At 43.3% G+C, this 15,682-nt stretch overlaps 1 protein-coding gene across 4 annotated transcripts in view; it reads right to left on the reverse strand.

Moving 5' to 3' along the window:
- Positions 1–15,682, reverse strand: part of SESN1 (sestrin 1) — an 84,387-nt gene continuing 68,705 nt past the window's right edge. For 3 of the 4 annotated variants that reach the window (XM_009326399.1, XM_009326400.1, XM_009326402.1), the window contains exons 2-10: positions 9,221–9,286; positions 8,098–8,298; positions 6,956–7,138; positions 5,379–5,621; positions 3,952–4,099; positions 2,995–3,107; positions 2,538–2,728; positions 2,145–2,289; positions 1–433 (exon numbers count right to left, since the gene is read on the reverse strand). In XM_009326399.1, coding sequence (XP_009324674.1) covers positions 347–433; positions 2,145–2,289; positions 2,538–2,728; positions 2,995–3,107; positions 3,952–4,099; positions 5,379–5,621; positions 6,956–7,138; positions 8,098–8,298; positions 9,221–9,286 — 1,377 coding nt within the window. In that variant the 3' untranslated portion in view covers positions 1–346. Of the gene's footprint in view, positions 434–2,144; positions 2,290–2,537; positions 2,729–2,994; positions 3,108–3,951; positions 4,100–5,378; positions 5,622–6,955; positions 7,139–8,097; positions 8,299–9,220; positions 9,287–14,775; positions 14,803–15,682 lie in introns of those variants that run through there. The other variant, XM_009326401.1, reaches the window with a different exon arrangement.

Here is a 15,682-nt window from a genome sequence, read left to right on the forward strand (position 1 = left end):
ATCAAGTCCCGCTTCTTTTCACGCTCCAACTCCCGTAGTATTTGCCTTAACACAAGATCTATATATCTATCATTTGCTATATTGCCACAAGTTCATAGAGTGTCCCGTGCTGTCTAAAGCCAAAATACCATGAGCAGGCAGCACTTCTGCACAACCCTGTCAACTGCCAAGCGTTCACTGCCGAGCGGCAGCAGTGATGTTCCAAACACGGAAATAGCTGAAACTAAAGGAGTTATGGCACAATGGGCATCTTAACTTATAGCTACCGTTGGTCCTGAGGCTTCGTATCTTCCTCTGCCATACTGCAGCTGCAGAACATTCGAACGTCAACAGGCAGCCGGAGACATCAGGTCATATAGCGAGTAATAGCTCTCAGAGCATAAAGTAGTTCGGCTTGCATCCGAGCTTCTACCAGAAGCAAATTTACATGGACCTTCAGGAAAGAAAAGAAGTTACGCTTTAACGGCGTGCTTACAATAACGTACTCCAGTGAAAGGAAGTCTGTGGGGCTGTGGGTTTCGTGTTAGTGTTTGCAGCAGCAGCGGGGGAGCGCTTTGCCTTTCAGCTACCCAGATAATTAGTTCTATCCGTAAAGCTTGCTGAGGGAGGAAAGACCGAACGAGCGCCGTACGCAGTATTGCAGCACAGTGCCGCAACGGGTCACAGGTACGCTTGAGCAGGGCCAAGTTCATAAGAGGAGGTAGTCATCCTTTAGTAGACCAACTGGTTTAGCTGGAAAAAACAGACAAGCTTTCAAGCACACGAGCCCTTCTTCAGCAGCAGACTAGGCACAGCTTGAAAATAATTGTTCAAATTTAGCTGAATTAAGTTAGTCAATTAAAGGCAAAAGGGTGGTTGGTACCTGCGGAGCAGAGGGGGTTGTTAGCAAAGGAAGAGGTGATAAGGTCGTTTGCCCCTGTGGGACAGAGAGAGAAACACACAGGTCATTATCACCTGAACAACATGGAGCGGTTAGCCGAGGTGAAGCACAAGAAAAATTGTAACGTGCCATAAAACTATTATCTTCATTGAGACAGAGGTGTTCAGTAGCTACCAGAGGTAAGAACTTTCGTTCCCCAACTCATCTCATCTCCTCCATGTCTTTACCGTGTTTCTTTGAGGATGAGATCAGAAACCGGGGGGGGGAGGGGGTGAAAGTATTCTCTCACTGACAGCAGGTTGGCTGTGAGTTTGTTCTGGCACATAACGGCTGTGTGTGGTTTCATTTGCGTGATTTCCACGAGGATGGATGGTGATTGCATTCAGTGGCACGTACGTGTACGATCCTTGGATTTTGATGGCTATGGAGATGCAAAGTTTTGGGCTTTAAAGGATTTGTGTGTTTGAAAAGCTCGCCTCTATCAGTTAGTCTAACCAAAACAAACATATGTAGTATTTGACTTGAACAACCTTACATCATTGTAGTTACAGTACCCCTGTTATAACTGGGGGTATCTGAACTATTTTCACAAGGAGTTTGCCAGGAAACAGAGCCTCTGATGATACAAACACGGATTAAGGCACATTTACATTTCAGCACTGTATCAGCATTCATTTTAAGTGGGGCCTAGAAATATTTTTCCAAAGAAAAACTGGAGGACGTGAACTGGATGGAGCAGCCAGCCGAGAGTTAACAGCAAGAAATATTACTGGGAGGTGCAATTCAGACTGTAACCCAGCAGCAGGACTTCAGGCTTTAACACGAAGTAATTGCTTTCGGACCATTCACACTAAAAATGACCGTAGGACTGCAAAGACCTCGGGCCAGCAAGCAAGCTGCTCTGGGCCCGAGGCCAAGGGATGGACCTCGCATCTCTTCCCTGCCTCTCTGGGACACCGGCAGTACCAGCTGACAGCGGAGGAGAAAGCTGCAGTCGGGGTGAAGCTGTCCCGTTCACACGTCTAACCTCCCCATACGGTTCAGAGCTTGCACAGTCCATGTCAGCTGTTAGCTAGCAAACATGCAGTAGGAAAAGAAGAATTATTTCAGCCTGGGAAGTACTACACCTCCCAAGGTATTTACTGAACGCGAGCAGAATCCCGGTAACATCGGCTAAAGCTTAAATGCTAGCTGGGTAGCTGTGGCTGTTAGCGTGGCAAACGGATCTACCGCCCGCGTCCCTCAGCACGCATGCAAACTGTACCTTCTCAGAGTGTTCAAACTGCCTCCAGAAGCTATCATACATTCTTTTCGTGGTCTTTTCAGGAGTGCAAACCACAGTCTTGATATAAACTTTAAAGCTGCGGTCCAACAACTGATTAATTTCACCATAGTCATAATCATCATATCTGTTCGGAATTGAAAGAAAAACTTCATTCTCAAGAACCAGTTATTTCGCTTGCATTGTTTGTCAGTTCCTATGGCAAAACAAATTACTGTGTAATTCGCAGCACTACTGACCCTTCCCCGTAATTAAAAATACGTTTAAAAATGCATGCATGTTTGCTTAATAAATAGCTTTGCTTCAGTCTGAGAAAGAAAAAAAAGCCAACGCTAACAAGTCTGATGTGTATCGGGCGAAAGTAATGCAACTGACCTTATTCCAAACATACAATGAATATAGTTCCAAATAGCTCGTCTTAGCATTGAGGTATCCACATCTTTGTGCATGGCCATTGTGTTGTAAGTCAGATTATAAGCAATATGAAACTTCTCATCAAGTAGTTGTCCCACATCTGGGTAAAGACGATTAACCAAGGAATAGCCATGGTCTTCCCAGGAATAATCCTTAGAATAAGTAAAAATGCAGAACGGAGCATTTCAGAAACGAACTTGTGAAAACCTAGTGATTTAATGTCATTTATGTCAGGGCAGATAATCCAGGAGGCGGGGGGGGACGGACAGACGGCCTTGGGGGGTTGTTCATTTGCTTGCTTTAAGCCTTCTCGTCCATGGGGCAGTAAGTTACAGCACAGCAATTTCCAGGTTTGGTATTTGGCACAACAAACAGATCGCACACTAAGGCTCCCGATAGCAGCCCCCATCCTTGTTACCTGAACGCGAAAGGTGGGCACGTGCATTCCATGTCTGGAGAAGTCTTTGTAACCATAGCTGGTATCCTCGAAGTGACGAGACACATCTCTTGTTGGTGCCGATTCTTCGTCTTCTGTTAATTTCAAACAGAATTTCACACAACTTCAGTAAGAACAAACTGGAAGTCTGCTAGCGGAACTCTTACAGAAGAATGGGAGTCTTTGTGCTTTTTAAATAAACACACAGTTTCACTGGGCTACCAGTATTAAAATTCTTTGGTACAGCACAGTGTGACTGCAACTATGGTTTTTACAGGCAATTCCATGAAAAACACTCAGATTCTTTCTTACAAACATCTTTTTCTCCATTCTTTTATGTACCAGTCCTCACTCTATCTCCTAAGTCTAGAGGACACTGTGCTCCTAACTTCAGGGGTCTGTAAAAACGTCAAGGGAAAATCTGCTTTGGAACAGAGCGCTTATTAAAAGAGACCTCTAAGACTTCCACGCCAAGTTTATTTTAGAGGAAACTCTGTTGAAGAGCCCACAACAACCCTAAGCTTGTAACAGATTAACTGTTATCTCAGAGTCATACACTTAAATAGCTAAGTGTGTAAAGGACTTCTTTGTACAATGTCCTGTGAGGTGCTTAAATCTCTTGTGAAACTTCTAAATCTCTCAAGAGAGAGATTCCATTTCTGTTGGAAATTTCTATTAACCATAATATTGGTCAGTGAGTGTTATGGTGTATTTGAGAGAAGCCACAAATCTTGGCACTACTTTGCTTTTAAGTGTTCCTGGAAGAAAACACGGCACCCCTGATCTTGATCCCTTCAAAGAAATGGTAACGTTTCTGAGACATCTAATAACAGGGTTTTTTTCCTTTTGCGGTACTAAGTATTTCTTCAAGTGATTTGGAGAAGTATAAATAAATATATATACACACACACACACACACACAGACTACATCTGTTCTACCTGAAGAGAGAACGAACATGCTTTCTCTCTTCTCTCTTTCAAAACGTGTAGCCATCTCTTCTTGGCTGGCTTCCTCTTCATCTCTGCACTCCTGTAGCTGCTTCATTTTCTCCATAAGAGCTTCAACTTCACAGACAGACTCTGTAGACTTGAAAAGGAGAAAAAAACCCATTGAATTTCCATGTAACAAGAACTGACAACGATGGCAGAAATCGTCAAGCCAGAAAGTTTAAACGCAAGCTATGTCCTTCATTTACATCTTTAAGTACTGATTTTTTGAGGAAAACAGCTCTTGAAAGAAATCTGTACTGACCCAACAGTTCACTTTTAGTCATCATCTTTTCTCAGTTAGATCCCTGGTATTTTTAGCATATTTTAAGAATCACAGCTTTTCGGAACAAGCGGTTCTCACACTAAAATTAAATTTCTCTTACTTAATCTAGATGTTTAACAACTGAAAAACAAGGAGCTGTAACAGAAATTCTGATAGAGGAAGTAACCACAATTTACCACCCAACTGTATTTTTCCCCTTCTCTGCTCACAGAGAAGAAACATATTGAAGGAAAAAGGAAGAGTGAGTGTAAATGCAGATTTAATGAAGCCTCAAAGGAAAGCTAGTGCAAGATAATCTTCTTTCACAAGAGCTGTTTTAACACCACAGCACACTATGAATTCAATGTCTGGTCTTGTAAAAATCCATCAGCGCAAAGCAAAATAAAGTTATCTTCAATTTATACAGTTCTGCCCCTTTCCTCTCTGCCTTTTGCAGTTTGCTCCTTCAGAGAACCAGCAAGCTCCATCAAACAAAATTTAAATGCCACCCGCACCATTGCAGTAAAGTCTCACAGGCAAGGAACCCGCATTGAGAATACCCCGTTATCACTGTTCTTAAACCAACGCCTAGTTCACATCATGCTTTTCACTAAGGGGAAGCAAGCACAGATCAGTGAGCCCAACTGCCACAGGCAGGAAATACTGTTCTGGAGAGAGAGTCAGAAAATTGTGAATGATCTGTCGTGTGATGTATCGCAAACACCTCAAGGCAACAAAGTCAAAGACTGGAATCAAAGGAAGAGGCAGCTTTCCACTGCACCCATGAAAAAAAGCATTCCTGGCCACTGCTGCTCAGTACATATATCATGAACTAGCGAGGCCAGCAGTCATCTCGGTTTGCCTATATGAATGACAAGAGACCAAAAAAATAGACAGAGATTGTATCTTTGTCTCTCCCTTCAGGAACCTCCCCCAGCTTACCAGTGTCATTTCAGCTTCTCCTAAATGGATCTTTTCAACTGGTTAGCCCTCATCGGGATTAGGCTAATCAATCCCACTCTCACTGAACGAAGAGACGGGCATCCTCCGTGTATTAAGTTTACAAAGAAGCTACTACTCTTGAAAGAGCTTGTTTGTTCAGACAGATACTTACTGGAATACTTCCAGTTGGGCTGGCATGAATTTCATCCGCCCCGTGGTAACCGTTTGTAATATCGCATATGCAATAGTTACTGACGGAAGGGGGCCTGAAGGTGTGACCACCTTCACAGTCGATCTCCGGGCTGATTCCACAACCAAACGTGAAGGAAGCAAGGGAGTGGTACTGTGTAAGGAGAACGACCGCGTGGATCAGTTCTGCCAGGGACCAGCTGTTCTCTTCAGTCTTCAAAAGTTGCTTTAAAAATAATGCAAGACAAAAGTATTAATTTTGAAGTCATTCAAATGATCCCACCTTAATGCAGTTTATCAGCACGTTTCTTTACCAGTGGGAAAATAATTGTATAAGTCTGTAATTGCTTCCTAACTCTCTGCCGCCATTAGCGTGCTCAGCGTCCTGTTACCAGGTTACCTGCCAGCCACAGACTCGTGGTTAAGCCACACAGGCGATGAGTTCTCTCCCCTCTCTGGCCCTCAACTACTGAATCAGTTGGGGTTTCTGTTTTGCGCCGTATGGTTTGTATTGAGGCCAGACCAAGTTGCATTGAAATTTCACACCTCTGATGAAGATGCAACCATAACAGTCGCACGTTTCTTCAACTGGTCTTTACAGTCTCAGAAAACCCTGGCAACTCCTTGCAGATCAGCTGTGAAAAAACCTGGCATCGGGGCCAGGCTCCCTCCATCTTGTCCCTGTGGGTGGAATGCTCTACATTTGACAAGAAGCTTTAAACCCCAACTTCCCCTTCAGGCAGGAAAGTGTGGGAGGTTTGGGGCCTTCTGGCAGATCGCACGCTCTCCCCCACAGCCCAGCGTCCTGCCTCCCAGCAGGCCCTGCCACCGCCTCTCCACCTGGCAGACAGTGCCGAGAAAGTCCCAGCACCCACTTCCTCCTTCCTAAGGGTAAAGAGAAGAGCAGAGGAGGAGGAGGAGGAGTTGCTTCAGTAACCACGGCCAGGCCCGGGGCAGGCATGGCCCTGCCGTGAGAGCTGCCTTTGCTGCGCACACCCTCAAAGCTGGCTGATCCAGGTAGCCCTCAGAGGAGGGGGCAGCAGAAGCAGCCGCTTGGTGGCTTGTTGGTGCTGCAGTCCAGGCTGGCTTGTACCACCACTGCTCCCCTGGGCTGTTCTGCCAGCCTCCTCCCTCCAACCCAGCCTGAAAACTAAGCATTTGAACCAGCAGCAATTGAGACAAAAATGCGGTGATCGGTGTTCTGCCTAACCTCTGGCAGCATCTCAGAAATGTCCAGGGGGTTCTGGCTACTGAAAGCACACGACTTAAGGAAGTGCACATCTGAGCACATCGTCATCGCACCAACAGAATTCTGACACCACTCTGAAATGTCAGTGTGTTGTAAATTAAATGTTAGTCATTTAAGACCAGTTATGATCATGTTAGTTTTACAAGGGCACAAGTGATATTGTATCGTGCAGTATCACAGTGGCATAACGCTGAAATGAAAGTCAGTAACACAGAACATCTCTCACCCCGTCTGACTCTTAAGCCTAAGAATCTGTGATTGCATTTACTGAAAAATAAGGGTACGTTCACATTAATCCATGAAAGATTTACCTCGATATGTTCTTTGGTGATAAGCCAGGGTCGGTGAGCCAACATTTTGTTCAGTTCTCCTAAATTTTGCAGTTTTTGAGGTGCATTTTCCAGACCATTCAACCATTTAGGGTCTCCACCGACATGAAGGAAGTCATTCACATGGAGGTTAACAAGGTAAGAGCACTGATGTCGTGCTGCAGCCTAGAAAAGAAAACGCAATTGTGATACAGAAAGCAATTGGAATAAGTTAGGGCTTTACGACAAATACCATAAGTCATGATTTCCTCAAAATATTCTTGAATAAGACTTGCAGTGATCAAAGGCTGAAGTAAAAAAAATTAGGATTAACACATCAGCCTTTTTTGGTTATTGTTCTCACAACGTAAATATTCCTCATTCATATACATTATAACTATGCTGGCTACAGGTGCAACATGCCTATATTCAGGGAGAAGCACAGGCATAGATTTATTGTACATCCTGAAGCAAGTATGCCATACTGCATAGTACTCTCCAGCAGGGAAGAAGCAAGGCTGCCTCTAGGTGAATCTTTACCAGCTAAACCAAAAGCAGGTTTTAGAACACATATAGCAAGAGAGACTAAGGGCAGCTTTTCAGCAAAGAACAGACCCAGTATCATTTATTGAAACAGTCATACTTTCCCCATCAAATTAAGACACAGCCCAAAACTTTAATTCAACTTCAGCAAGCAAAGATCACTGCACTGGCAGATTGGAAATTACAAAGTCAACCACTTCTGGCAGAAAATTTGCTTAGAATTTACAGGTTCAGAAATGGACGATGGGACTGACTATTGAGTTAGAGGGAGGTGTATTCGACAGGACACACATACAAACAACCTCTCCTGAAAAACAGTTTCTGAAATACTACGGAAACCAAAACTAAACAATTGTCCTATTTTTGTAACAGATTTTTTCCCCCTCTTTCCCACAGTCCTACCGAAACTATGAACATAAAGTACTGGTCTTATGAAACAATTTGTAAACCAGACACAAGCCTACTCTGCTTTTCCCCTTAGCTCCTGATGAAATGCCTTTCCAACTAGAAAGTGCAAAACACTGTAATAACTGCTATTCAACAAGACCAGAGATTGTTGCCAAAGTGGCTGTTTCTGCTTGCTGCTTTATGTTCCAGCATACCATTATCCCGATGTAGTGTCGGTAATGAAGTGGGAGTGGACCATCCATTTGCAGTAGATAGTGCTGAGTTTTCAGAAAGCTTTCAAGATACTGTGGGTGGAAAACCATCACCAAGGTAACGTTGTCCAATCGGCCCAGCGTAGCAAAAGAATCTGCAAACAGCGTGTGCATCATGGCGTCTTCGTTTCCCACTTGAATCGTCTGATTGAGCAGAAAGAGCAATGAGCAATATTGCCTAAGTACCACCAATAAAATAGTAAATAAATATATTACCACAGCACCCCATGGCCCCAGTGAAAGGAATTATAAGTCTATTAATGGCATTAAATCAGTGCACATAAGGCAAGGCACATAAAATCCCTTTAATACCTCCCATTTAGGAAATCACAAGTGCTTATAGCAGCAAAAGGAGATTTTTGGCTTTACACTTTCTCTTGTACAACACTGACTTCTCATTTTTAACTATCTCACCTTCACTTTCTTCAGTGCCCCAAACTGATCTGACTTACTTTATCATAACAACAAAAAGCTAATTGATTAATCATTTTTACTAAGGGACAAGGAGAGAAAGAAGTAAAAAGCTAGCTAAGATGACAAGAGAGAGAAATAAACGGAAATTGAAACTTAAGGCTCTAAAATTCCTAGAAAGCCACAGGCATATTACTAACTTTTCTTCTGCTCCAAATTCTCTTACCAGACGATCCGGAGAGAAGCACCAGAAATGCTCAGCCACAGCACTCTGAAACTTCTCAGATTATTCAGAATAGTAGAGGCAGCTCAAGAAAAAGCAACCCCAGAGCAGGGGGGCAGGTGCCTTGTGGACCAGTAAGAAATTACATCCGGATGTTCACAAGGCAACAGACGCTCTTAGAGAAAACAATATTGGGTTTCTCTTATGCTAGATAGCAGCACAGGAGGGGTCATAACTATTCCAAAGCTCCCCAGGGCTCTCACTGCTTCTGTACACTAGAACTGTGGCCAAAGTCTCACCAGGACTGAATGTGATCGCGACTGAAAATGTTTCGCAGCTCAGCAGCTGTCCTGAAACCAAATGTGGGTTACTACTAAAAGGGTGTTCCTTAAAAGCATAAAGTTCACTGTGTACTTGAAAACACTACCACACCTCCTTCTCGGGGATGAATCTGCTTGGTCCGTGTCCCAGTGGTCTAGGAATTCTTATTCCGAGTTCCTAGAAAAGAAAGTTACACCATCTCAGCATTTAGTGATAAACAGCTTTATAGCTGTGGTTGCAAGAAAGAAAAGAGTTCTCCATTCAGAGCTGGGCTTATTTGGGTACTCGTGGTACTCTTACACAGGTACCTTTACTAGTACCATTTGTACAAATGCAAATAATTTTTTATACAAGTGCTTTATAATTAGCCACACTTGTTTACAGTGTACTGCCCCACTCCAGCAACAAAAAAATTCAACAACAAAGGCCCTGCCAACTGAAGAAAACACACACAAATTTATGTGCACACACACGCTGCAACCTGGTTCACAGAAAATTCTGCATAAAGCATATTTTGGCAGGGTGTCCAGGACAAGAAGTTCAGTACATAGCCGGCTGCTGTGTGGTTATGCCACTGACACAAAACGAGACTGATGTGTGTGTGTACATCCGCAGTACACCAGCACATAACACTCTGTGCATCTGTCAGGAAATGAAACAGCTGTAACCCTAATCAGATTTCTTTTTCCCAACATCAAAGAGCTCTTAAATTGCTGAGAGTACCTGATCTACATTTGCATCTGCTTTCTTTTCAAGATAGGACAAAAAGCTATTCACATTGGGAGGGAGGGAGGGGATTTTGCTCAATCAGAACAGCAGCAGCCACATCCTTGCACTCACTTCTGTGGACATGTTGCCTTGCAGGTGAGAGGGAGGCTGGATACCCCTCCAGCAGTTCACTACTTGCCCTCTCCCTCAGCTAGATGAAGCTTTCTGCCAGGCCTACGGCACCCTGGGCCCTTCGTGCAGCCAAAGAGCAAATTGCATAAAGGACTTGGGTGCATATGTGTCCTGCCTGTTAAACCGTTCCCTTTGGAAGGGTGGGAGCCACGGGTTCAAGGGCAGCTTCTGCGTTTGGCATGGAGCAGCCCTCAGGGAAGGCACAGCAGGGTCCACGGGGCATGTACCAAAGCAGGACATGGCCTCACCTCGCACGTTCACACGTGCCCACCTCCCCATCGCTACAGAGGCTCACTCCTTCATGTGCGCAGCACTCGCTGCAAACCAGCTCTCCTGAGGGGCTTACTCCCCAGCCAGCGGCATGGCTTCCCCAGGAAAGATGGGAGCCCTGCCACCCAAAGCAGCTCCCAACAAGGCAGCTGATGGCACGGTGCTCTTACAGATGGAGGGAGACCTGGGATTAAAGCTGGAGATGAGTGCTAAACACTAGGCTATCTATAAACTAATGGTTTGGGCTCCTTATCTGTTCCCTCTCCCCGGTCATCTTTTAACACACATCCGTTGCCTCCGTTCCGTAGCCCAAACCACTCATTTTCTGATGATACCAACCCCATCCAGGTTCTCAACTGGGTTTAGATGAATAAATACCATGTATTGAGCCAGTTCAGGCCACATAGAGCAGAGGGGCACCCTCAGCTGTTCTAGGCCTCAAAGGCAAATGAAGCCCCTAAAAGCTGCCTGCCAAATGCAGTTTTTAACTTTGCTACATTTTCCTCACATAGATACAGGCTGTTATAAACAAGCAGTACTGGTTGCACTCACTATTGCACTTTTTATGTCTTTAGCTGAGGTTTCTATTTGCTAGAGTTCATTGTACTAGAAGCAATTTTATTAATCAGTTACCGTTCCCTGAACTTTCCCCTAAGATTAAAAACCAGCTTCAGAGAGCCGGAAAGAATCAGCGCAGGACTAAGTCGGAACTACCAAAGCCCATCAGACTCTGACAGTCTCCTTAAATCCTAAGTCAGATGCCTTCATTTCTCAAGTCTTACTTGAATAAAGTAAGATCGAAGGGCAGCTCTTACTACTAGGCTTTTCACATTTTCCCTGGGACAGTAAAGTTTGCAATGTAGCTTTTCCCTGCTGAGGGTCCCAACGTTCACAAACAAATTTTGCCTGCCAGCTAAGTCTCTAGCAATACCACTTGTAGGATGGAATTTATAGCTTAAAAACACCCTCTCTCCTCAAAGCTCTAGCATAGCTTCTTATCTCGGCTACAACTATACTAGCAAATCAGAGAAACATCTTGCATCCAAATGACAGCAAGGGAAAAAAAGTCTATACGCATCATTTAACTTAGCAGATGTCTGCAGTTGTCTGCCAACTCAAGCACTCCAAGAGAAATACCTTGAAGTTTAATTCTTGAACAACTATGTTTCAGTCTTTCCTTTTCCCAGAACAGTTACAGGAAGAAAAAACCCCAAGATTTAAGAACCTGAGATCAGCAGGTTGCTAACATATTTTGCCTCACAATCTAAAATACATCAGTATCAATACACTTCACCTTTCTTTTAAAGCATGCAGAGGTCAAGCTACTATGATTACACTGCATATAACAGGTTACATTACTTAAGTAACCAAACCCTCTCTGCAGAGTGACTTAGGTTTTTTTTGGAGGATTGAATAAGTTGCTTTGTTTTCCCTCAGGAGAGAAAGCATCCCCCTGAAATCATGGCATCAGCCTAGTACTTGAGAAGCCTGGGTTGAAGTCTCTGTTCTGACAGAGACGTTGCAAAGGATTTGTGAAGACGAGCCTCAGTTTCCCATCTGCAAAATGGGGGTAAATATGTTTCTTCCAGAGGGTGCTGAGAACAGAAATAAGCTTGTTGTCATAAGGTGCATGGTTACCACAGTCATGAGATTTGTATAAATTCTGACCCATCAGAAATCTTCTGAAAATTGTTATTCTTCAGTTACAAGCCATGGCAGACCTTTTAAAAACAGTTTTCCCCTCTTTCAGAAGCAGCACTTGATTAAAATCAAGTTCTCCTAGTACTTGAGAAATAGCAGGCATCTCCGTGTGCTCCCAGTATCCCAACATTTCAAATACTATATAGACAATGCAGTAATAATTCTCAAAACAGTCCTAGAGTATCTTCCCTTCATTTTGAACATATTTCTATGCTCCATGATGCCCTTCACTAAGCCTCCATCTTCCAAATACACTCAAGGAGCACTGCTCTCCAGCCTTCCCTCTCAAAGGCAAGACCTGCATCCTGACCAGCCACACTGCCACATCTCTCTCCTGCACCTTCCTCTTAAAGAAGCACCTCACCTGGAGCACCAACAAGCATTCGGCGAAGCAGCCGGGGCTAGGACAAGCAGCAGTTGCAAACAACAGATATTTATTTTGGTTATTACAAAAGTATAAGCAACTTTCATGCGATTCCAGACCACCGAATTGCACACCAAAGTGACCTACTTAGTGCTGTGTTTTCTGCATCAAACTTCTCCTGGCTTCTTTCCTCCTGTTTGTTAACCTTGCCACACCACTTCCATTCAGTCTAGAAACTCTGCAGATGAATACAGCTCCAAGCTCAGCAGAAAGCCAACCACAACTGAGGCTTTAAGTGCAAATAATACATAATAATAATAATAATGCATCAGAGGCACTCCATCTTCAAAGCCAGAACATAAAACTCAGATGGCTGCGAAGCTGAGCAGCAAGGGTGGAACAGATTTCACCTTCAGCACCCAGAAGCTCACAGCTAATGGAGGGAGGTGGGCCTCACCAGGTGGCAATCCACTCCACTGCTCACCTTCCAGATGTACCTTGACAGAGAAGCAAGACTTTAGCCACATAAATGCTGTATCGCTATGCTGGTGGAGACAACCTCAGAAATCCCAGAAAAGCCTCCTCTTACCCCTTATGTAATGTAACTTGTATTTCTGTACAGCCACTGTTGTTATTTCCATGGGAACTACGTTCACCAGACACCTACCATTTCTGAATCTACACATCCCTCATCACTACCATATCTGAGCATCTCATCTGATGTATTTAATTCATGCAACATTCCTGTGAGGTAGGGCAAGTGTATTATCTCCCATTTAGAAAAAAACCTGAGAAACAGAAAAACTACATGTCTAACAGAGGCTGCTACAGAAGACTGGCGGCTTGAGCTGAGATCTCTCAAGTCACGGGCTAATGCCCTAACCATTAGGCTGTGCACCTTTTCAGAGACTTCTCAGCCAAGAAGTATGTTTTATGCAAATTTACACCAAGAAACAGCTCTTCAGAGCTGAGACAGAAGAGTTAATGAGACAAGTCTGCAAACTTAATTTTATATACTTCCCAGTTACCATTCTCTCTCACCAGTCTGGCCCACTTAGTACATCCAACTCCACAATAACCACCAGACCAAAAATCTGTACTGCATGCGCATACATGCTCAGAGAAGACCACTCGAAAACCACAAACACGTATAAACTCACTCTACTTACGGCTTTTCTGTATCTTAAGACTCTGTCAATCAAGCCCACTTGTAGGGAACTTTTTTAAGTATCTTGACAGGAACAGCATTCCTATCAAATTTAAGTAAAAGCTTGAGATGGAACATTGAACTGCAAATGCTTAGAAGAGATTTTGAAATACTTAAAAGTACAACACGCATCACCTCTGCTAGTAATAGAACATCATCTGCTTTGGTTCTGAACCTCTTTAAAAGATAAGTGAAGAAAACAAAGAGTCACTTCTAAACAGACATCCAGTATCAGAAATTCCACCCAGAAACACTGAAGCAGAGTTCAGTTACAAGCCGAGACCCAGGGCCTCTAGAACAGGAAGAGCTACCTAACCTTAGCAACAGCTCTTGCTCCATAGTACGCCTAAAATGCTTTTTCAGATCCCTGTTCCTCCCCCACTACTGGCTCCTGGCAGCTAGAGCTCTGCCTCTTATCACAAAACCTCTCCCAAAACTCAATTATAGTTTTGTCAGATGAGTATGGGGACTGTTACCAAACTGTTAATTTTCAGTCATTCAGGATTCATGAGCTGAGCACTAGCTATGAACCTCAATCTTCAGACCGCTTCCCTGGTGTTAGCACAGTGAGTCATTTTGCTCCCCTCAAGTACAGTCAGTACTAATATCAAATGTATCTCCCAGACAGACTTACTTACATGCTTACTTAAGCCTCCTCTAAATGGCAAAAACAACATTTTATCATAGACAAGCCACAGGCAAAGTGAAAATATAATTATCGATTTACTTCACTAAACCACATTTGGATTAACATCTTCATCTGAATCATCTGTGTCCTGATTAAGCACTAAATATTGCTAGATTCAAACAAAATTATATAAAAATCACACACTGTAATGCAATATAAAACAATCTAAAGGAAGGAATCAGAGAAGGGAAATGAGTTTGAGGTGACCTTTTTTGGAGGTAACATTTTCCTAGACAACCAGTGATCATTTTGCATAATCTAAATGCATTCCTACCCAAGCTTAGGGTTAAGAAAGACACACTGAGCTGTGGGTTAAAAACTCTTCAACCCAATCTCCTAGTAGAATCAACCCCGGCCCCCCCACCACACAATGTGCCAGTGCTGAAAATTCAGCTTAGTATACTGTGGTATGCACCTGAAGCTGACATTAAAAATATCCATTTAGAGCTTTATATACATAGAGGATAAAATGCCCCGAAGCATCTAAGTGTCCAAGAAGCTCATGCTGCATTTCCAAGGGAGACTTTGGCACTTACCAGTCTAAGAGGCCTCGTGCTGCTGCTTCACTCACCGTGTCTGGTTCCTACTTCCCCTTTAAAGGTCACCGACAGCAAAACCTCACTGGTGGTGACACTGACAGGCTACAAATTTGGAGTTTCCTTGTTTAGGATCTTAACGACAATGACTGGCACAACTGGCCTCCCAGGACAAGTTATTTATCACCAAGCTGACACATACTCAGCTTAAAAGCTGTATTTTCAGTTCTGCTAAATGCAGTAGCTACTCTAGTTTTCTTATCAGATGGGTAGCTTTTGGAAATGAAGGGATTAAGAAACAAAGAGTAGCGATTAAATATGATTCTTTTCCTACAAACACTAAAAAAAAAAATCCCACAAATCCTACACCTTTTCTAAATGCGGGGCTAAGCAGAACTGGCCGTTTTTCCTATTAATTTACCTAATCCAGAAGTAGCTGCAATTGTTGTGGCTTTCTCAAACAAACCACGATTCATGTTAAAATGAGAGAAAAACGATCCCCAAAATGCTCATGTACTCTAAATTTTTGCACTGGTTCCATTTTCTGGATATCTCAGACTGTCATTCAACTGAAGCACTAGACATGTCTGCACTTGCATGGATTTAAAGAACTGAGAACAAGTACTTCCCCTCTGCTACAAAGCACTTTGTTCCACAGACCTACCGCTCTTAAAAAAATTAGAGCACAGCAAACATTGAACTGTTTCTATTTCACAGGGAATACATTATTCTTATACAAATTTAAATACTTAAATTACTTTATTTTAATGTAAATATCAGTAAGTGTATTTTCTCTGAATGTCTCAAAGTCCTTTGAAATATCAGATTTTAAAAACATCCCCAACTAGTTTCTGTGACTTGAATCAAGATAGAAATCAAGACAAGCGAGCGTGTGCCCAAGGTCACA

Source organism: Pygoscelis adeliae, unplaced genomic scaffold (assembly GCF_000699105.1).
Source record: "Pygoscelis adeliae isolate BGI_AS28 unplaced genomic scaffold, ASM69910v1 Scaffold206, whole genome shotgun sequence".
Lineage (NCBI taxonomy): Eukaryota > Metazoa > Chordata > Aves > Sphenisciformes > Spheniscidae > Pygoscelis > Pygoscelis adeliae.